Here is a 19491-nt window from a genome sequence, read left to right as displayed (position 1 = left end):
AATCAATTTATTGAAGCATCTGCGCTACTAAAGTGTGTGAAAATGTGATAGAACAGCCACATGAATAATGTTTCACACTCAAAATGCTGGAGAAACTCAGCAGGTCTGACAGCATCTGTGGAGAGAGATTAGAGCCAATGTTTTGAGACTGAATGACCCTTGGTCAGAGAACAGTGTTTCAAACTGGCAATGTAACAACACACACCTTTCCCTTCTCTTTTAACGTTTTCCACTTTACAAGTGATCGACAAAGCAGCTAGCAATTCCGTTCAGATTTGGCAGGTGGTTTACAGCTGGACTCCCTACTTGCTGCTAACTCTCACCGTTTGGAATTGAGCACCGGCCGACAGAGTTTTCTTTTTAAAACATTACTTGGACTTGACTTTCTAAGTGTTCAGAGTTCCTAAAATACAAGCCTGAAACTATTCCACTGAACTCACAAACATATTTCCAACACCCCGCAGCCAGGAATAAGGATTTATTTTAATCAGGTTGCATTGACGTTAAACTAAACAGCAGGGGGAGCTGATTCCCAGTCCAGAGGAATTTCCTCAGCAGCTTGATGTTCATGTGTAAGAATTTGGATTTACCCACTGCAGCAGCCTGGAAAATAATTTCTTAAAAGCCAGCAACTCAATAATCTCAAGATTTTAACAAGCCAAGCCGGATCTTGGGTTGAGGTTTTAATCTTCATTCTGTCTCTTTTTACCACTTAAATCTATGGTATCCTTTTTCCAATAATCTACTTGCCAATTTCAAGTCAGTTCCAAAATATACTGAAATTCAGCCAACCTGTAATCTCCTCTACTAAGGATTAAGAAGTAGAGCAGCGCATCATGTAATCTGTCAAAGGAAACTGACCAGGAGTGAGAAAGTATTGAAACTGAGATTAAGTATTTTTGAAAGGGTTCTTTTAAAGGTTCAAAACATAAGTTTACAGAAAGAACCTAAGGAAAAGCCAACACAGTGTTAATTCATAATTGAAATTAGAAAGGAAGAACAACATTTAGCATACTTGAAAAATAAAGGCTTTAAAAATTGTGAATTAACTTCATTAGTAACCAGTTCCAACAATAAGTAAACAAAATATTCCTTGTATTTTAAAAGGACAAATATATCATACATTTTCCATGGGGTAAAGAGATCAATTTTTCTCGAACAACAGCTACCGATTAAGTAATATGCATAGTACATCAGCAACCACGTGGAATCTAAAGCATTGTCAAATTTTACCGCTAGGTTAATTCTCAAGATTAACTCAATGTTGTTAAATATTAGTAAATGCATTAATTTATTTAGAAATGTATTATGAATGAAGAAATTACATGCAAAATAATGAATGGTCAGGGCTACACAATGTGTATGTAGTCCTTAGCTGCTGTATGGTACCATGATTATGTGGAAAATAAGAGGTCAAATCCAAATTTAAAAATATTTGATTTCTAAAGAAATTGGACACAGTAATTTCAGAACAGATGAACTACATAAATGCATAAATAGTCCTGATTACAAAGCAAGTGGATGTATATTTCCCCTTAATTATTGCACAATGAGTATAGAAGATTGAAAAAGTAAAAACATTTCTATCTGGTACATTGATCATAACTATTCTTTCATCTCAGCGAACTTAGTTTGAATTCAACTTAATTAATGGAATGAAAGCTTCCTCTGTGTTGTCTATAAGAGTTCCAGCTGAAATGTGGCTGGGTACTCCCAAGCCTGCTGCTCAAACATACATAGCCCCAGGTTCAAAACTGTGCCTGCCATAACAATTAAAACTTCATTAGCACTTACAATGAAAGAGGCCTCAAAAGAACTGTTGTGGGGAATGTAATAAAAATCTTAAGAGTGAAGGTATACTTTTGGGGCAGTGCAGAGGGAGCTGTAAAACTTGTGCTATGTCTGACCTTGGTATCTGCAATGCTATTTGCAGTGTGGCAAGTGGAAAATATTATTGTTTTCCCCAAGAATGTGCAGCTTCTACATGATGAGCGTAGAATTTCATCAAAACATCTGATCTTAAACATGCAACTATAATTTCCATTTATATAGCGCCTTTAACATAGTAAAACCTCCTAGGGAGCCTCACAGGAGCTTTATCTAAAGATATTGACACCAAGCCACATCAGGAGCTATTAAGAAAGATGACCAAAAGCTTGGTGAAAGAGATGGGTTTTAAAAGAGCATTTTAAAGGAGGAGGAAGGGAATTCCAGGGTTTAGGGCCGAGGTAGTTGAAGACATGGCTGCAAATGGGGCAGCAATTACAAGCCAAGTTGTGCAGGAGGCTAGATTTGGAGGTGCGCGGATCTTTGAAGGAGTAAGACTTCCTGTTGAAGTATCTAGTGAACATTTTTGTTAAATCAGTGAAATCAATATATGGCTGTTACGTAATGAAGACAATCAAAACAAATCTTAGCTGATCCATATTACAAAGAATAGAGTATCTAAGTTGGCTGATGACACCAAACTAGGTGGAAAGGTTAAATAGGGAGAGGACACAGAGAGGCTACAAAGAGATATAGACAGGGTTAGGTGAGTGGACAACAAAATGGCAGGTGGAGTATAATGTAGGGAAATGTGAAGTTATTTACTTTGGTCATAAGAATAAAAAACAGCAGAATGTTTTTTGAAAGGTGAGAAACTTGTAAGTGTTGATGTTCAAAGCGACTTGATTGTGTTTGGACGAGGAATGCAGAAAGTTAGCATGCAGATGCAGCAAACAATTAGGAAGGCAAATAGCATGTTGGATTTTATTAGAAGGGGGCTGGAGTACAGGAGTGAAGAAGTTGCACTGGGTCTTGTTGAAACTGCACCTGGAATACTGTGTGCAATTTTGATTTCCTCATTTAAGAAAGGATATGCTCGCATTGGAGGCGGTACACTGAAGGCTCATGAAATTGGTCCCTGTGATTGAGGGTGGCAGTGTCCTATGATAAGAGGCTGAGAAGTTGGCCTTCCGAGTTCAGAAGAATGAGAGGTGATCTCATTAAAACATGCAAGATTCTGAAAGGACTTGATAGGGTTCATGTTGAGAGATTCTGTTTCCATTAGTTGAGGAACATAAAACATGGGAGTAGTCTCAGGATAAGGGGCTGATCATTTAGGATTGGGTGAGGAGAAATTTCTTCACTGAAATGATTGTGAATCTTTGAATTGTCTACCCAGAAACTGAATGTTTCTTTATTGATTACATTTAAAGCTTGGATAGATAGATTTTTGGTCTCTCAGGGAATTAAAGGAAATAGGGATGGGGTGGGAGGAAGGGGAATGAACTTGAAGCCCAAGTCAGCCATGACCATATTGAATGGTGAAATAGGTTCAATGGGCCTTGCAGTCTACGACTGTTCCTATTTGCTATGTTCTTCTGCTCATGTAATTAATGCCTTTACTAACAGAGAAATACCCTCTGAAGATTTTAAACAATTATCTGCTAAGGTTGGTAATTTCTAGAGTGAAACATCTAAATGAGCAATGAATGTGAAAATGAGGATCAAAAATCACAAGTAAAATGGAAATGAAAGCAAGGCACTACAAGACACTATAACATACTGAAATCATCCCCATTAATTCACAAAATGCTCTGCAGTTCCACCCTCCATTTGGAAAGTAGATAGTATGGCAAGGTGTGGGGCAGAATTTTACAATTTTGTTGCGGTAGAGATAGGGCCATAAAATATGGCAATCCTCTCAAGACTTCATTGATTTTGGTGGACCTGCAAGATCCAGAGGATTCTACCCATAAATTGAGATTTTCACTGCTGAGGTATGTAGCTTGTACTGCGTAATTTCTTGACTTGGCAGAACCGCCTTGGTTCAGAGAACCTCTTTACACATCTTGTTTGCTCCAGGGAAGTGGGAGCAGGAATAAGCCAGCTGCACTGGCCCAAAAACATATTGTAGGAAGATACAAGGGCAGGCTGGTTAGAAGGCTCGCCTCAGTTCTCCAGGACTTTGTCCCTAATTGTTTTAGGAGCTGTTGGGCCCTGCATCCCTCACTCCTCATTACACTTCATGCTCCCACCCAATCCCATGCCCTTTCCATGCCAAGTCATACCCCCATGCCCACTCAAATCACCCATGCATCCTCCATGGATGCATGGGTGCCTCTTTATATCTCCACGCCATCTCCATAGCCATTCATACAGTATCCGCCACAGGCAGACCTCAGGAGATACGTGGAGATGAAAAAAAATCTAACAATCTAATAGAGCTCTCCATTATGTACATTTGATTCTGGGAAAATACTTCCCATTTATGAAACCACAGTTCCCTCAAGTATTTAATTGGTTACAATCACAAACAAACTTAGAATCCATAAACACAACAACTAATTCTTTAATCAACTCTTTAAAGTGTCAATCAAAATGTGAATTGCTTTTGAAACTCAGCCAAGCATTCATAACGACCTAAACTGTAATGCAGCCCTTAGAGACCATTGACAAAGAAATCTATTGAAATTGCATGGTAATTTTTTTTCTAATAGATGGCCTGTCGATCAAAGCAACTCAGCAGAGGGCTTTTTTTTTTAAGCTGACTGTATCCTTCAATCCATAATGCAGTATTTTCATGCACCAATCAGTGTACCATCTGACTGCTCAAGAAAGCAAGCTTCTAATAATTGTTGTCTGGGGGACAATATTTCTCAAAATTGAGACAGGCATAGTAAATAGAGGGAGATTAACAAACGTGATCCATCAATGGAAGAAGAATGTTACTTTCTAAATCAGTTTTACAATTCCTGGTCAGAAATAGTACAATGCAGCACAATATTTAGCAATAATGAAGCAGATTTAAAAAGCAAACTTGGATTCAACAGAAGATTCAATTATGTCAGAAGGTGATTTAATGCATCATCTAGAGTTATTGCGTCATCCTTGTGATTTATCAGAGAAATATTCTAAATGTATAACAACCTAACTAATCCAGCGCTTCAGAGAAACAGGTATGACATGTTTCTGATACATAGTCTGATTATAAAATGATCTGGTTATATAATTTATATATAATTTATTTATATAATTTATATAATATTTATATAATATAGAGTCTGATTATATAATTTCCCATATGGGACATGCTGTTTGAGTTTTTTTTAAGTTTATTTATTAGTGTCACAAGTCCTCAGACAATTGTTGACTTTAAGACTTCTGCAAAGACCAGGTGCTCCTAGACAAAAGTGCACATCATCTTAGAATCAAGCATAACTATAAGGAAGAGCAGAGGCCATACAAAATGAAATGAGCTGCCAAAAAAGGGCTAAAAAGCAGGGAGAGTGGGGGGAAAAGGGTACTTGCAGGAGACGTATATGTCTTGAGCGTTCAGGGAGGAATTCTCCTATCTAAATGTCAGCAACAATTGATGTTTGAGACATCTGTGCTTCACTATGGAGGTAATCAATGCAGTCAGTGCTGCAACCTCAGAGCACGTCAAGGACTGACCACATTGACAATGGTTGTGAAGTTACTGTGGCAATTAATTTTTATGCTTCTTTTTCCTTCTATGCCTTAGATGATGATAGTTGTGGAAAGGGCTGTTCCCGCATGATGGCAAATTTCTATTAGCCGCAATAGCTAGTTTCCAACACATTGTTGCCAAAGGAAGTGCACTGAGGCTCCCTTTTCCAAGTAAGACAACTTAAATTCCCTCTTGCTAGAGAAAAGCTGGCAAATGGGCACAAGATTCAGCAAGGTGCTCCATGGCATTGATGCCATTGACTCCAAGCACATTACTCTGCAAGTATCACATGCCAACTCTGCCAAGTGCACAAACTGAAAGGGGTTCTTTTTCCTCAACCTCCAGCTGGTGCCTGGCCATATTGCCGGGATATCAGGTCAATACTTGGTATCCTGGCAATAGTCATGACGCCTTCATTCAGCAGCAATCCAGTATGTCAACTGTCTTTCAGCAATGCAAACCGTGGGGTGACGATGCTTGAAAAGGGATATCGTCTGGTGACTCCAATTCTTAACCCACCCACAAGCATGCAGCATGCAGCCATTTTATTGCAAGAAATGTGAGGAGTGGTCCATTGGCATCCAGAAGCAACAATTCCCCTGCTGGGATAGTTGTGGAGGAGCCCTGCCGTATTCAACTGAACAGATCTCAAGATTTGTGAAGTAAGATGAATTCTACACAGCTCTGTTTTCATGAAGGAGTAGTCCTTACTGCCACCTTTTAGGACAAGCAGCTGAGGAAGAACAGCATAAGGAGGAGGAGAAGAAGAGAAAGATGAGAAGATGGAAGTGGAGGAAGAAAGAGGGAGTCTGCAAGCTATGCATCCTCTTTCTTCCCAACTTTCACATGAAGAACAAATCAAGTTATGATCTCAGTAACCTAAATCCAAATTTCCTGTTCACCAACAGTCCCACACTCCTTACCTTCCCTTTACTACTAACCATCACATCATGGCTATAGTGCAAAAAAAAAGCCAACACAAAATTAACATTGCAAATCAAATTTCTAAATGTAATCACCTTGTATTTTATGTACACCCAGACAAATCAAACTTAAACTTTATACATTCATTAGTGCATGTCTTTCATGTGGCTTTGCTTGTCTCAGTGCAACCTCAGTGGAAGATTGTTGATATGCAGTAAGAGAGACTGCAGATGATCTTGGAGGCTGATCTCTAGAGTTCTGGGCCTGGAAGACCCATCCATGGTATACATCATCCCCACACAGATGGTGGAAGTTTGGGTAGTCCAACTAGCAGGCAACAAACAGCAAGGGCATTGGTGGAATGACAGGGGTGGGATAAGGAATACTATCACCCTGAGAGAGGATAGCAGGCCCATGCTCTGCAGAACTATGCCCTCAAGGTGGTGCCTAAATGGAGGGCAAACTGCTGAGCTGCTGTGATGCCCTTTCACTTCCTTTAAAGACTGGTATCCATAGCCAAAACGACAGAGCTTGAATGCTTCTACTGACTTTTGGTGGAAGCTGCCTATGTCATAATGAGACATTGACCATGACATTGTATTGCATAGTTAGGTTCACAAGTGTGTTGGTAGCACTGGCCATCAGAAATGATGGGCTCAAGTTGTTCACAAAGCCCTGTGCCAAGTTGATGCTGACTGTTGCATGCTCCTTTGACATTGAACACAGACTATCAATGCTTTCCTTTATATATATTAATAAACACATATATTAAGCTTTTTTCTGTAGCCTGGTCCATTAAATTTATAATTTGAATGTTCTGATGCTGAACTAGTTTATCATCTCATCCTCCAGCTATTCCTGCCCCTATCCTAGCACAGTGCACTTGTACTCAGTGTCTCACCATGTGCAAATCGTGCCCCTATGCCGCTCATATAGGTGATGTCTGGATAGGTGGCTGTAAGTGTGAAGTCACGTGTTTTCCTCGATATCTTCTTAATGTTCCTCCTGGGTAGGTTATACCACTTGGGTATATGAAAGGGAACAGGCACGAAGGTATGGCCAGGCTGAGGGCAGAGGGGACAGTAAAAAAAAATGTTTTTTCAGTCAAGCGCAATTTTGCATAGGAACATTATTTTTTATTTGGCATTGTTGTATGTTTTCAAGAAGTAGTTAGATATAGCTCTTGGGGCTAAGAGTTCATAGGATAGGAGGAGAAAGCGGGAGAAGGTTACTGAGTTTGCTGATCAGCCATGATCAAAAAAAAACACCATCTGTTGCTCATCAGTCATAAGAGATTATGGGATGAGGGAGAGGTAGTATGTGAGAAGGAGCATTAGGTATGAGGATATGATTATGCTTAATGGATTTAGCTCTACCACTGGCCATGGCTTTAACACTGACTCTTCCAATAGGGGCCAGTGCCAGCATGTGGATAAGATCATGGAAATGGGACTCTCACTAGCTGGTTAATTCCTACTGCCTCTAGTTGTGTGCTACCTTCTCTTCTAAGTGAGAGGTCAGTAAATGCCACAAAATACGTTTAGATGATGTGTCTGTCATTCTCGAACAGCATGCAAACTGTGAGATGTGGATCTGTGGCCTGGAACAATATTAAGTACACGAAAGTGCAGTGACACATGAGTGTTCGGTATGAGTCCCGATTGATAGAAATTGTTGGGTGAGTGGTGAGGATGTTGAATTGACTACGATTTGAAGCCAGTAATGGAGTTGGTAAGATATTTCATTTGAAGATGAATTCACTGACCTTGAACACTCACACGAGGGCATTAAACTCATTGCAGCATTGCATCCAGGTGATCAGGGTTTGACTCTTGGCAATCACTTGCAAGGCTATTTACTCCCACTGTTTTCCAATCATGTGTCTGGAGGGCCTCAAGTCCCTCAGCAGAACTACCTCAGCAGTTCCAAAATCAAAAAGCTCCATGTTAAACTTAAAGGGAATTAAATGGACTGCCTAAAAAGTGATAAAAATTGGCTTAGTGCTGAGTGCAATTATAATACTGGCCTTAGGTTGTTCCGCAATGATTCAGTTCATTTGATGTGCTCTACTACAAAACCTGCAGTTTATCTTGTGGAGCTGTGTTACACCGACACAAAATCTATAGTAAAGCTGCCCCTTAAAATTTAATTAAAACATGCACTTTTATGCTGACCCCTCAAAATCATCAGAGGAAAAATGTAGGTGTAAAGTTTTTTGGGGTTGAGAGCAGGAAAGGGGATTGAGCATTTACTACATTCTAATTGTCTCTGCTCTACCTATTAATAATGGTAGATACTCTATTCCAAGAAGTACTCTTCAACAATCTACAATGAAGTCAAACAATCATTCAGGTGATTGTCCTAATGCACATGCATCAAGATCATCCCAGGTTTAATTTGTGGGTTATGCTGAAGTAAGTAATTTCAATCCAGTGGAGTAGGCTTGGAAATACTGTGGGGCTATTCTGCCAACATTCCCATTCCTGATCACTAATATAGGAACATAAAAAAAGGAGCAGGAGTAGGCCATTCAGCCCTTTGAGCCTGCTCTGCCATTCATTTTGATCATGGCTGATCAGCAAACTCAGTAACCTTCTCCCGCTTTCTCCCCCTATCCTATGAACTCTTAGCCCCAAGAGCTATATCTAACTCCTTCTTGAAAACATACAACAATGTCAAATAAAAAATAATGCTCTTATGGAAAATTGCACTTGACTGTGAATGGCTTGCCAATATCGGGCTTGTAGTACTTGAATGTAGCACTCAAAAGATGTTTGCATCAATAGAACTGCAACACTATATGAGTCAGTCACTTTGGGAATGGGGAATGTAGTTTCCTAGGGGAAACTTTATTTTCTTGGTACTACTGTAGTTTCCCCTAGGATTTAACACATAATTGAATGCAGCACAGCTTTCCCAACTCCAAATCAATATCAAATAGTTAGAAATTCTCAGGCCAGTCATTTTATGTGGAAAGAATAGACTTGTTAATGCATGGACCCATTTTAAAACAGCTGAATGTGTCTAGAATTTTTATTAATGTTTAAAGTTCTCTGCATTTTCAGTTTTCTCTTTGATTATAATTATTAAATCAAGCCTGATGCGGCTCAATGCACTGTCATTCCAGTGTTCAAAAGTGAAAGAACATAGAATTATTTATACAATTTACAAACTGAAATTATGGCAGGTAAAATGGGCACAGGCCAGATGCTTTCTTGCAGTGTGGGCAGTTTTATGTATTTCCAATCAATTAACTACAAAGATAACTAGTGTCCGACTTTGCTTTCCCAGAATCAACATACTTGGCCATTAAAAGCAGTCAGCAGATGACCTCCTTTGTCCTCACCAAAGTTCTAAAGTTCAATTCCCATGCTCACAGATAGAAGGATGCTAATCTTTCAGTTATGGTGCTATGTTGATAAAGATCTATAGAGAGAGGGCCATAGTATTGCCTTTCACTGCTCCACACCACAGAAATTCGGGAAGAACAAATGAGGAGAGAAACCTAAATTTGAAAGAAGTTACAATTTGAAATTGGGCAGTCAGAAATGCTGATCAGTAAGCAACTATTCTTTGGGGCCCAAAATGTCATCCCAGGTGCGAATGCGACAGATTGGTGAGATATGCAGTGAATGCTCACAAGAAGTATGCAAAGTAGACAGATCATGACACCAGTGCTGTCATTATGAAGCTAAGCATTTCAGCCTCAACCCTCTCAATCATGTATGTATAACTGAATATGTATTAACAGTTAGAATGATAAACACCTTCACTGCACCTCCCCCCACAATCCCTGCCACTCTCACAAGCTTAAAGAGCAAAATAGGATGATAGAAGAGGGAGGGGAAGGATTGGGCTCTCATTGGATGGCATATTAGCCCAAGGAGCCACTCTCTTACTTCAGCCTTAGTGACAAACAGAGTGCGGGATTTCTGCGCTTCCATTACAACACTTTACTGAAACTTGTCATCTGCTGTAGCCTCAACTAAACCTCAGAGCAAGCTTGGGATTGAACTTTCATGCATCTGACTCCTTCAAGACTGCAACTGGAGATATGAGCAACAACTTGTGGTTTGCCATCCCCTGTACACCAGGGAGGTGACTATATTCAATGTGAGCTAACGATGTCAATATCCCTTGCCAGGAAGAAAATGTGGCATTACTAGGATTGTTAGGCATCCCCATGATGCAGGATTCCACTAATTGCAAGTATATGTTCCTGAGGAGCAGTATCCAGAGGCAGCGATTTTTGGGCGTGTGAAGAGGCAGCAAAAAAGGTGCATTTTTCTGTTTATTTTGTTTAACTGTTTATTTCTAGTTTAAGTCGCGAGTTTTTCGGCATTTTTTTAAAATTAGTTAGAAACTGGAAGTCGTCACTAGGACGCTTACCGGTAGTTGTAGTTTTTTTTTCTTGAGCCCCTAATCCTATAAATTAGCGCAGAGAGGATACCCGATCCTCTACACTGGTAGAGAATCCCACCCTCCCACCTCCTGTAACCTAAATTATAAGTGTGGGAAAGTTTTTTTTCTGCTGGTAATTGTTTCAGGGATGGCAGTTCAGGCAGTGTGCTGCATCTCCTGTGGGATGTATGTGGTGAGGGACTCCAGTAGTGTTTCAGGGGATTTTACTTGTAAGAAGTGTGTTAGATTGAAGCTTCTGTAGGAGCGTGTAAAGGAGCTGGAGGTGGAATTAGAGGAACTCCACATAATTCGGGAGGCAGAAGTGGACATTGATAGGAGTTATAAGGAGATAGTCACTCCTAGAAATCAGTCTTGGGTCACTGCCAAGAGGAGGGGAAAGAAGCAAGTGGGGGGACAATCCCCTGGGGCTGTTCCCCTCCAAAATAGGTTTTCGGTCCTGGAGGCTACAGTTGAGGAGGAATCAACTGGGGATAGCCAAAGGGAGCAGGTCTCTGGGGGTGAGCCTATTGTAAAAGCTCAGGTGGTTAGGGGATGCAAAAGATTGGGCCTCGTGATTGGGGACTCCACAGTTAAGGGGACGGATAGGAGAGTCGGTAGTGATGGTAGGGACTCAGGGCTGGTGTGTTGCCTACCAGGGGCTGGGGTCCGGGATGTATCAGAGAGGATATTCAAGACTCTTAGGGGAGAGGGAGATCAACCCCAAGTTATAATTCATGTGGGGACACATGACATAGGGAGGCTAAGGGAAGGGGATATTAAGCAGAGATTCATGGAGCTGGGGTGGAAACTAAAGGCCAAGTCAGACAGAGTGGTTATCTCTGGACTCTTGCCTGTGCCACGGGATAGTTTAGAGAGGAATAGAGAGAGGGAAAGTTTGAACTTGTGGCTGAGGGGATGGTGCAGGAGGGAGAGGTTCAAGTACTTGAGCAATTGGGGCTCATTCTGGGGAAGGTGGGACCTCTATAAGAGTGATGGTTTACACCTGAACCAGAGGGGAACAAATATCCTGGGGGGTAAATTTGTGAAGGCTATGCGGAGTGGTTTAAACTGATTCAGAGGGGGGGTGGGATCCTGAGTAGAGGGGGTGAAAGTGAGGGGGGCATAGATGGGGACTGCAACGCACGGCATTGTGGGGGTGGGGCGGAGCAGGGTTTGAAATGCGTATACTTTAATGCGAGGAGTATTCGCAATAAAGTGGATGAACTTGCAGCGTGGATCAGTACCTGGGACTTTGATGTTGTGGCCATTTCAGAGACATGGGTAGAGCAGGGTCAGGAATGGATGTTGCAGGTCTCGGGGTACAAATGCTTTAGTCGGAGTAGAGAAGGAGGTAGAAAGGGGGGTGGGGTAGCATTATTGGTCAAGGACTGTATCACAGTGTCAGAGAGGAAGTTTGATGAGGACTTGTCTGTTGAGGTAGTATGGGCGGAGATTAGAAATAGGAGGAGAGGTCACCCTGCTGGGAGTCTTTTATAGACCTCCAAAAAGTTCTAGAGAGGTTGAGGAAAGGATTGCGGAGACGATCCTGGTTAGGAGTGAAAGTAATAGGGTAATTGTTATGGGGAACTTTAACTTTACTAATATTGATTGGAATTGCTATAGCTCTAGCTCGTTAGAGGGATCAGTTTTTGTTCAAAGTGTGCAGGAAGGTTTTTTGACTCAGTATGTAGATAGGCCAACTAGAGGTGAGGCTATATTGGATTTGGTGCTGGGTAATGAGCCAGACCAGGTGCTAGACTTGGAAGTTGGTGTGCATTTTGGTGATAGTGACCACAATTCGGTTACGTTCACCTTAGTGATGGAAAGGGATAGGCATGAACCTCGGGTCAGTAGTTTTAGCTGGGGGAAGGGTAATTATGAGGCTATTAGGAGAGAATTAGGAAGCATAGGTTGGACTAGGAGATTACAGGGACTGGGAACGTCCGAAATGTGGAGTTTTTTCAAGGAACAGCTACTGCGGGTCTGTGATAAGTATGTCCCTGTCAGGCAAGGAGGATTTGGTAGGGCTAGGGAACCGTGGTGTACTAAAAAAGTTGATTCGTTGGTTAGGAAGAAAAAGGAGGCTTATGTTCGGATGAGGCTTGAGGGCTCAGGTAGTGCATTAGAAAGCTTTAGATTGGCTAGGAGGGAGTTGAAGAGGGAGTTAAGAAGGGCTAAAAGAGGACATGAGATGACTTTGGCTGATAGGATTAAGGAGAATCCTAAGGCGTTCTATAGGTATGTCAAGAACAGAAGGTTGGTTAGGGCAAGATTAGGGCCAGTTACAGACAGTAGAGGGAAGTTGTGTGTGGAACCGGAAGAGATTGGAGAGGCATTGAACCAATATTTCTCTTCGGTGTTCACGCAGGGGGACATGAATGTAGCTGAGGAGGACACTGGGGTGCAGGGGTGTAAAATAGACAGTATTGCAGTTGATAGCGGGGATGTGCTGGATATTCTAGAGGGCTTGAAAATAGATAAGTCCCCTGGTCCGGACGGGATTTACCCTAGGATTCTCTGGGAGGCTAGAGAGGTGATTGCAGAGCCTCTGGCTCTGATCTTCAGGTCATCGTTGGTCCCTGGTATAGTACCGGAAGATTGGAGGACAGCGAATGTTGTCCCATTGTTTAAGAAGGGGAACAGAGACTTCCCCGGGAATTATAGACCGGTGAGTCTTACTTCTGTTGTGGGCAAGGTTTTAGAAAGAATTATTAGGGATAGGATTTATAGTTATTTGGAGAGTAATGAATTGATTAGAGACAGTCAGCATGGTTTTGTAGCAGGTAGGTCGTGCCTTACTAACCTTACTGAGTTCTTTGAGAAAGTGACCAAAGAGGTGGATAGGGGTAAGGCAGTTGACGTGGTATATATGGATTTTAGTAAGGCGTTTGATAAGGTTCACCATGGTAGGCTTCTGCAGAAAATGCAGATGTATGGGATTGGGGGTAATCTAGGTACTTGGATCAGGAATTGGCTAGCAGATAGGAGACAGAGGGTGGTGGTTGATGGTAAATATTTGTCATGGAGTTCGGTTACGAGTGGTGTGCCTTAGGGATCTGTTTTGGGGCCACTGCTGTTTGTAATTTTTATTAATGATCTGGATGAGGGTATAGTTGGGTGGATTAGTAAGTTTGCTGATGACACCAAAGTCGGAGGTGTGGTAGATTGTGAGGAAGGGTGTCATAGTTTGCAGGGTGACTTAGACAGGTTGCAGAGCTGGGCCGCGAGGTGGCGGATGGAGTTTAATGCAGAGAAGTGTGAGGTAATTCATTTCGGTAGGAGTAACAGATGTGTTGAGTATAGGGCTAACGGGAGGACTTTGAATAGTGTGGAGGAGCAGAGGGATCTAGGTGTATGTGTACATAGATCCCTGAAAGTTGGGAATCAAGTAGATAAGGTTGTTAAGAAGGCATACGGTGTCTTGGCGTTTATTGGTAGGGGGATTGAATTTAGGAGTCGCAGCGTCATGTTGCAACTGTACACAACTCTGGTGCGGCCGCACTTGGAGTACTGTGTGCAGTTCTGGTCCCCACATTACAGGAAGGACGTGGAGGCTTTGGAGAGGGTGCAGAGGAGGTTTACCAGGATGTTGCCTGGTATGGAGGGGAGGTCCTATGAGGAGAGACTGAGAGATTTGGGGTTGTTTTCGCTGGAAAGAAGGAGGCTAAGAGGGGATCTTATTGAAACGTATAAGATGATTAGAGGTTTAGATAGGGTGGATAGTGACAGCCTTTTTCCTCGGATGGAGAAAGCTAGCACGAGGGGGCATGGCTTTAAATTAAGGGGGGGTAGTTATAGGACGGATGTCAGGGGTTGGTTCTTTACCCAGAGGGTGGTGAGGGACTGGAATGCCCTGCCTGCTGCAGTTGTAAATGCACCTAGTTTGGGGGCGTTTAAGAGATCTGTGGATAGGTTTATGGACGAAAAGGGATTGGTTTAGATTAGTGGGTCAGTGTTTTTTTTTAAAAAAACTGGTCGGTGCAACATCGTGGGCCGAAGGGCCTGTTCTGCGCTGTAATGTTCTATGTTCTATATTGCTTTGCAAAGGCCACAAGTGAATTCTACTCCTTACCAGAAACCAAATGGACTTCACATGTACAATGTGCTGTTGCTGTGTGATCAAAGGCAGTCCATCATGTAAACCAGCCTCCCATCCATTTACACTGTCTACATTTCCCACTGCCTCGAGAAAGCAGCCAGCATAATCAAGGGCCCCACGCATCCCAGATATACTCACTTCTACCTCTTCCCTTGGTCACGTACCAACCAACTCAAGAACACCTTCTTCCCTGCTGCCATCAGACTTTTGAATGGACCTACCATATATTAAGCTGATTTTTCTCCACACCCTAGCAATGGCTATAACAGTACATTCTGCATCCTCTCTTTTCCTTCTCCCCTATGTACTCTATGAGGAGTATGCTTTGTCTGTACAGAAACAATGCTTTTCACTGTATGCTAATGCATGTGACAATAAGAAATCAAATCAATATAGGATTTTTGCATTTACTCCTTTCAAAAAGGAAGTCACCTTGTTTCTTCAGTAACCATAAAAAAGCCATCATCCGGGGCATCAATCCAGTTTGGTCGTTGTCTCTTGGTGACGGGAATGGTGCCAGGCTGGATTGTATTGATGGTAGTCATCATTCCTTTCCCATTGGCCAGGTATGAGAATTGGTCAGTACTCTGAAATAAACGACAGGGGACAGACAAAACTAAAGATCGCTCTCACTTGTTAGTGTGTTATCACTAGTGTTTGGTTCATAAGGCCTTTAATTTACTTTGCCACTGCAAAATTAATTCGGATCCTTTCTAGGCATTCATGTCACAAATATAAGACTCTTTTAGCAAACAGTTGTCTTACAGGAGTTTTCTACCTTTGGAAATGCACAGAAGTTGAAAGAACACAAGAAAAAACTATTTTTTTAAAGAAAGGTGGGGTAGACGTGGAGAGGATGTTTCCACCAGTAGGAAAAACTAGGACCAGAGGGCACAACCTCAGGCTAAAGGGACGATCCTTTAAAGCAGAGATAAGGAGGAATTCCTTCAGCCAGGAAGTGGTGAATCTGAGGCGCTCTTTGTCACAAAAGGCTGTGGAGATAAGGTCATTGAGTGTCTTTAAAACAGAGATAGATAGGTTCTTGATTAATAAGGGGATCAGGAGTAATGGGGAAAAAGCAGGAGAATAGGGATGAGAAAAATATCAGCCATGATTGAATGGCGGAGCAGACCTGATGGGCTGAGTGGCCTAATTCTGCTCCTATATCTTATGGTCTTATAAATAATCGTGCCTCTGCCATTTTAGTTTGAAAAAAGAACCCTGTGCGTGATTTAACTTTGAGACAATCAATTGGAGAAATGCAGACTTTTCACTTCCTTTGCTCCTGATCAAATTTCAAAAAATATCAGACAATGATCCCAGAAAGAATGTACTTCATTACTGTCGCCGAGCCTATTATGATAAGACCGCCCAAAGTCTTCAGCCTAACCAAATCCTATGGGTTATTTTGCAACTATCTGGACTTAATTTGTGATTCTTCTTACGAAAACTTTGGGGTCCAGAATAGATGCTAGAAGTCCAATTTTTGAGTGCAATGTAATGCACTGATGAAGTGTCAAAGGTGCCAGCTACACCATGCTAGCCCTGGCCCTCTGATCTAGGTGACCTCTTCTGGTCATCTGCTGCAAATGCAGGATCCATTTAAATATCATTACGGTCCTACCCCGGAATCACAGCCCTTTTCTGGAACTGCTCGTGTATGCTTCAAACAGGATTTCCTGTTCTTGTCCAACATATCATGGGAGGAGCATGTGGGAACGAGCTTTTAGAACCAGAACTTAAAGGAATCCTTAAAGGGGTGAAGGCCTGATGGTATTAACACTGGTTTGAATCCCATCATGGCAGATGGTGGAATTTGAATTCAATAAAAATTACCTAGAATTAAGAATCTACTGATGACCATTAAATCATTGTCGATTGCTGGAAAAACCCATCTGGTTCACTAATGTTCTTTGTGAAAAGAAATCTGTCGTCCCTATCTGGTCTGGCCTACGTGTGACTCCACACCTCAGCATTGTGGTTGACTCTCACCTGCCCTCAGGCAACTAGAGATGGGCAATAAATGTTGGCCAGCCAGTAAAGACAATGTTCCATGAATGAATAAAAAAACCTAAATTAGATAATATCACTGCTTACTTATGTTAACATGCAGGGGTTCTATTGGCCAAAGTTGATGGCCATTTTGGATATTGTTTAATTATTAAAACTTTGGAAGAGAGTGTTTGTAGAGAACAACAAGCGCTCTCTGATTTTTCTTAAAACAGTCCTAAATATGGGCATGTCACAGGGTTTACTGTTCAAACTCTCAAATGAGGAGGCTGAGAAGCAAAAGCAACAAGAAGGACACCAAATATTTGCACTGGCCATAAGAAGGAGACAAAATAGGCAAGGGCACAGGAGATACGAGGATATCCAGGAACTGGTCACCATATTTGGACTTTGCAAAAGTAGATTTTAAACATTGTACAGGCATAAGAATTTTAATCAGAATTTTTCTCAATGATTTATATGATGAATATTACATTTCAGTGCAGCAAACATTTAGGATCATGGATCAAATCAACTTCATGACATTTTCCAATGACTTGATACTTGCAGATGTTAATTCTATATTAATTAAGCATCTAATTACATTCAAGTGGTGGGCATTAACTGGGGATTCACTTGAACTTTCTGCTGCTTACTGATTTCTTATTGTTACTTATGGGCTGAATCATATTGTATTTCATATGTTCATGTTTAATCAATTAGATATTTGATTGATTAATTAAAATATAACTTTTCATTCCACTTGTTCAGTAATTTTTACCCAATGACTACAGATTTTTAATTAGATGGATATATTTAGAATAGCAATTTGTATAAAATTGGAGGAGACAGTAGCGTATTAGTAATGTCACTGGACCAAAAATCCACATGATCATGGATTCCAATCCCACAATAGCAGCGGATGCAATTTGAATTTAATTAATAATCTGGAATAGAAAGGAAGCCTCATATAATGGTAACCATGACAACTATCATCTGTTAATGAAAAGGCCCATCTGGTTCACAAATATCCTTTAGGAAAGGAAGTCTGCCATTCATATCCAGTCTGGCCCACACACGACTCCAGATCCAAAAATGTGGTTGACTCTCAACTTCCCTCTGAAACAGTCGAGCAAGACACTCAGTTCAACAGCAATTTAGGGATAGGTAACAAAAGTTGGCCTTGTCAGTGGTGCCCACATACCATGAAAGAATAAAGAAGAAAGTTAAAATAGAGGTAAATATTCAGTAAATTTTATAAAGCGCAATATTATAACAAGGGTGTATGTTGTACTGTACCAAACAAACAAAAGTTAAGCCAAATGAAAAGCATTTGTTTGTGAGCATTTCTCTTGTCAATTTGTAATAAGTAAAAACAACTTATTATTATTTGCAAGGAATGGCAGATGACTGACTATTTTCAATGTTCAGTTTTTTTCACACGGACAAGTTTATCCAAACATCTTGAGACTGTTTCCATTAGCAACAAGTGTGACATGTAATTAAACTCCAAAATACAAAATGCAAAATTCAGTATCTTAAATATTTTGGGAGGAAAGGTTTAATTCCACCCTCCACTTTATATAATCTCTCTTACCCCTAGCCCCAACCAAAAATTAGGTGCTCAAATTGCTGACTGAAATAAAAGTTCATTTAATGTTTGAAAGAATTGACCTTTGTTCAAATGAGTAATGCTATTGCTTAAAGTTTATTTATTAGTGTCACAAATATGATTACATTAATTAAGTTACTGAGAAAACCCCCTAATCGCCACATTCTGGCGCCTGTTCAGGTAACCTGAGGGAGAATTTAGCATGGCCAATGCAGCTAACCAGCACATCTTTCAGACCGTGGGAGGAAACTGAAGCACCCAGAGGAAACCCACACAGACATGAGGAGAATGTGCAGACTCCGCACAGACAGTGACCCAAGCCGGGTATTGAACTCGGGTCCCTGACCCCGTGAGGCAGCAGTGCCACTTCTGATTTCTGTTAGGAATCAAAGCATGGATTATATGGATTGCTGGTCATTTTTAAAACACTGGGGCCCAGCTTAAGTCCAGAGGTACTTTTTGCAAGAGCTTAGCTTTGTTTCAGCTGAACTCAGCTGAGTTCAGTTCATTTAAAAGATGGGAGCAAACACAGGAAGGTATGCCACCTGGGATTTAATGCTTAACCAAATCAGTGGAAGAAAGTAGGGCACCACTGGAAAGGCATTTATCATGCAATAGTTCTATTAGGAACTATTAATTTTATGTACTTAAACATTTATGATACATTGAACAGAATTAAACAACTCAGAATAACCACAGGCTTAGTTCAGTTTTTGTTAAGTATTCCTAACATAACACACTTACCATTAGTGCTCCTTGTACGTGATTTGTAACATCTGGAAGATTAGGATTAACAAATTAAAAGAAGTTACAATCGTGTATAACATTATAGTACCTTATTGCATGACATGCACACAACTGAGATTGGCTGTATTAGAGTTAAATCACAATGGAAGTCCATACCAGGTTAATTCAGAAATTATAAATTGGGAAAATCAAAAATATAAAAAATGGAAAGTAGAATGCTGATTGACTGATATATCACAAAGGAAAAATCCATAGAATAACCAT

General features: G+C 41.0%; 1 protein-coding gene across 1 annotated transcript in view; it reads right to left on the bottom strand.

Moving 5' to 3' along the window:
* The window catches only part of LOC145350461 (metastasis-associated protein MTA1-like), a 60454-nt gene that overhangs the window by 26910 nt on the left and 14053 nt on the right, over positions 1 to 19491 (bottom strand). The window contains exons 4-5 of the mRNA XM_080199661.1: positions 19225 to 19256; positions 15312 to 15466 (exon numbers count right to left, since the gene is read on the bottom strand). Of these exons, the coding sequence (XP_080055787.1) occupies positions 15312 to 15466; positions 19225 to 19256 (187 nt within the window). The remainder of the gene's footprint in view (positions 1 to 15311; positions 15467 to 19224; positions 19257 to 19491) is intronic.

This window comes from Carcharhinus amblyrhynchos, chromosome 12 (assembly GCF_965287045.1).
Source record: "Carcharhinus amblyrhynchos chromosome 12, sCarAmb.v2.hapA, whole genome shotgun sequence".
Classification (NCBI taxonomy): Eukaryota; Metazoa; Chordata; class Chondrichthyes; order Carcharhiniformes; family Carcharhinidae; genus Carcharhinus; species Carcharhinus amblyrhynchos.
Note: the sequence above shows the minus strand (reverse complement) of the source record. Positions and strands in the feature narration are given on the sequence as shown.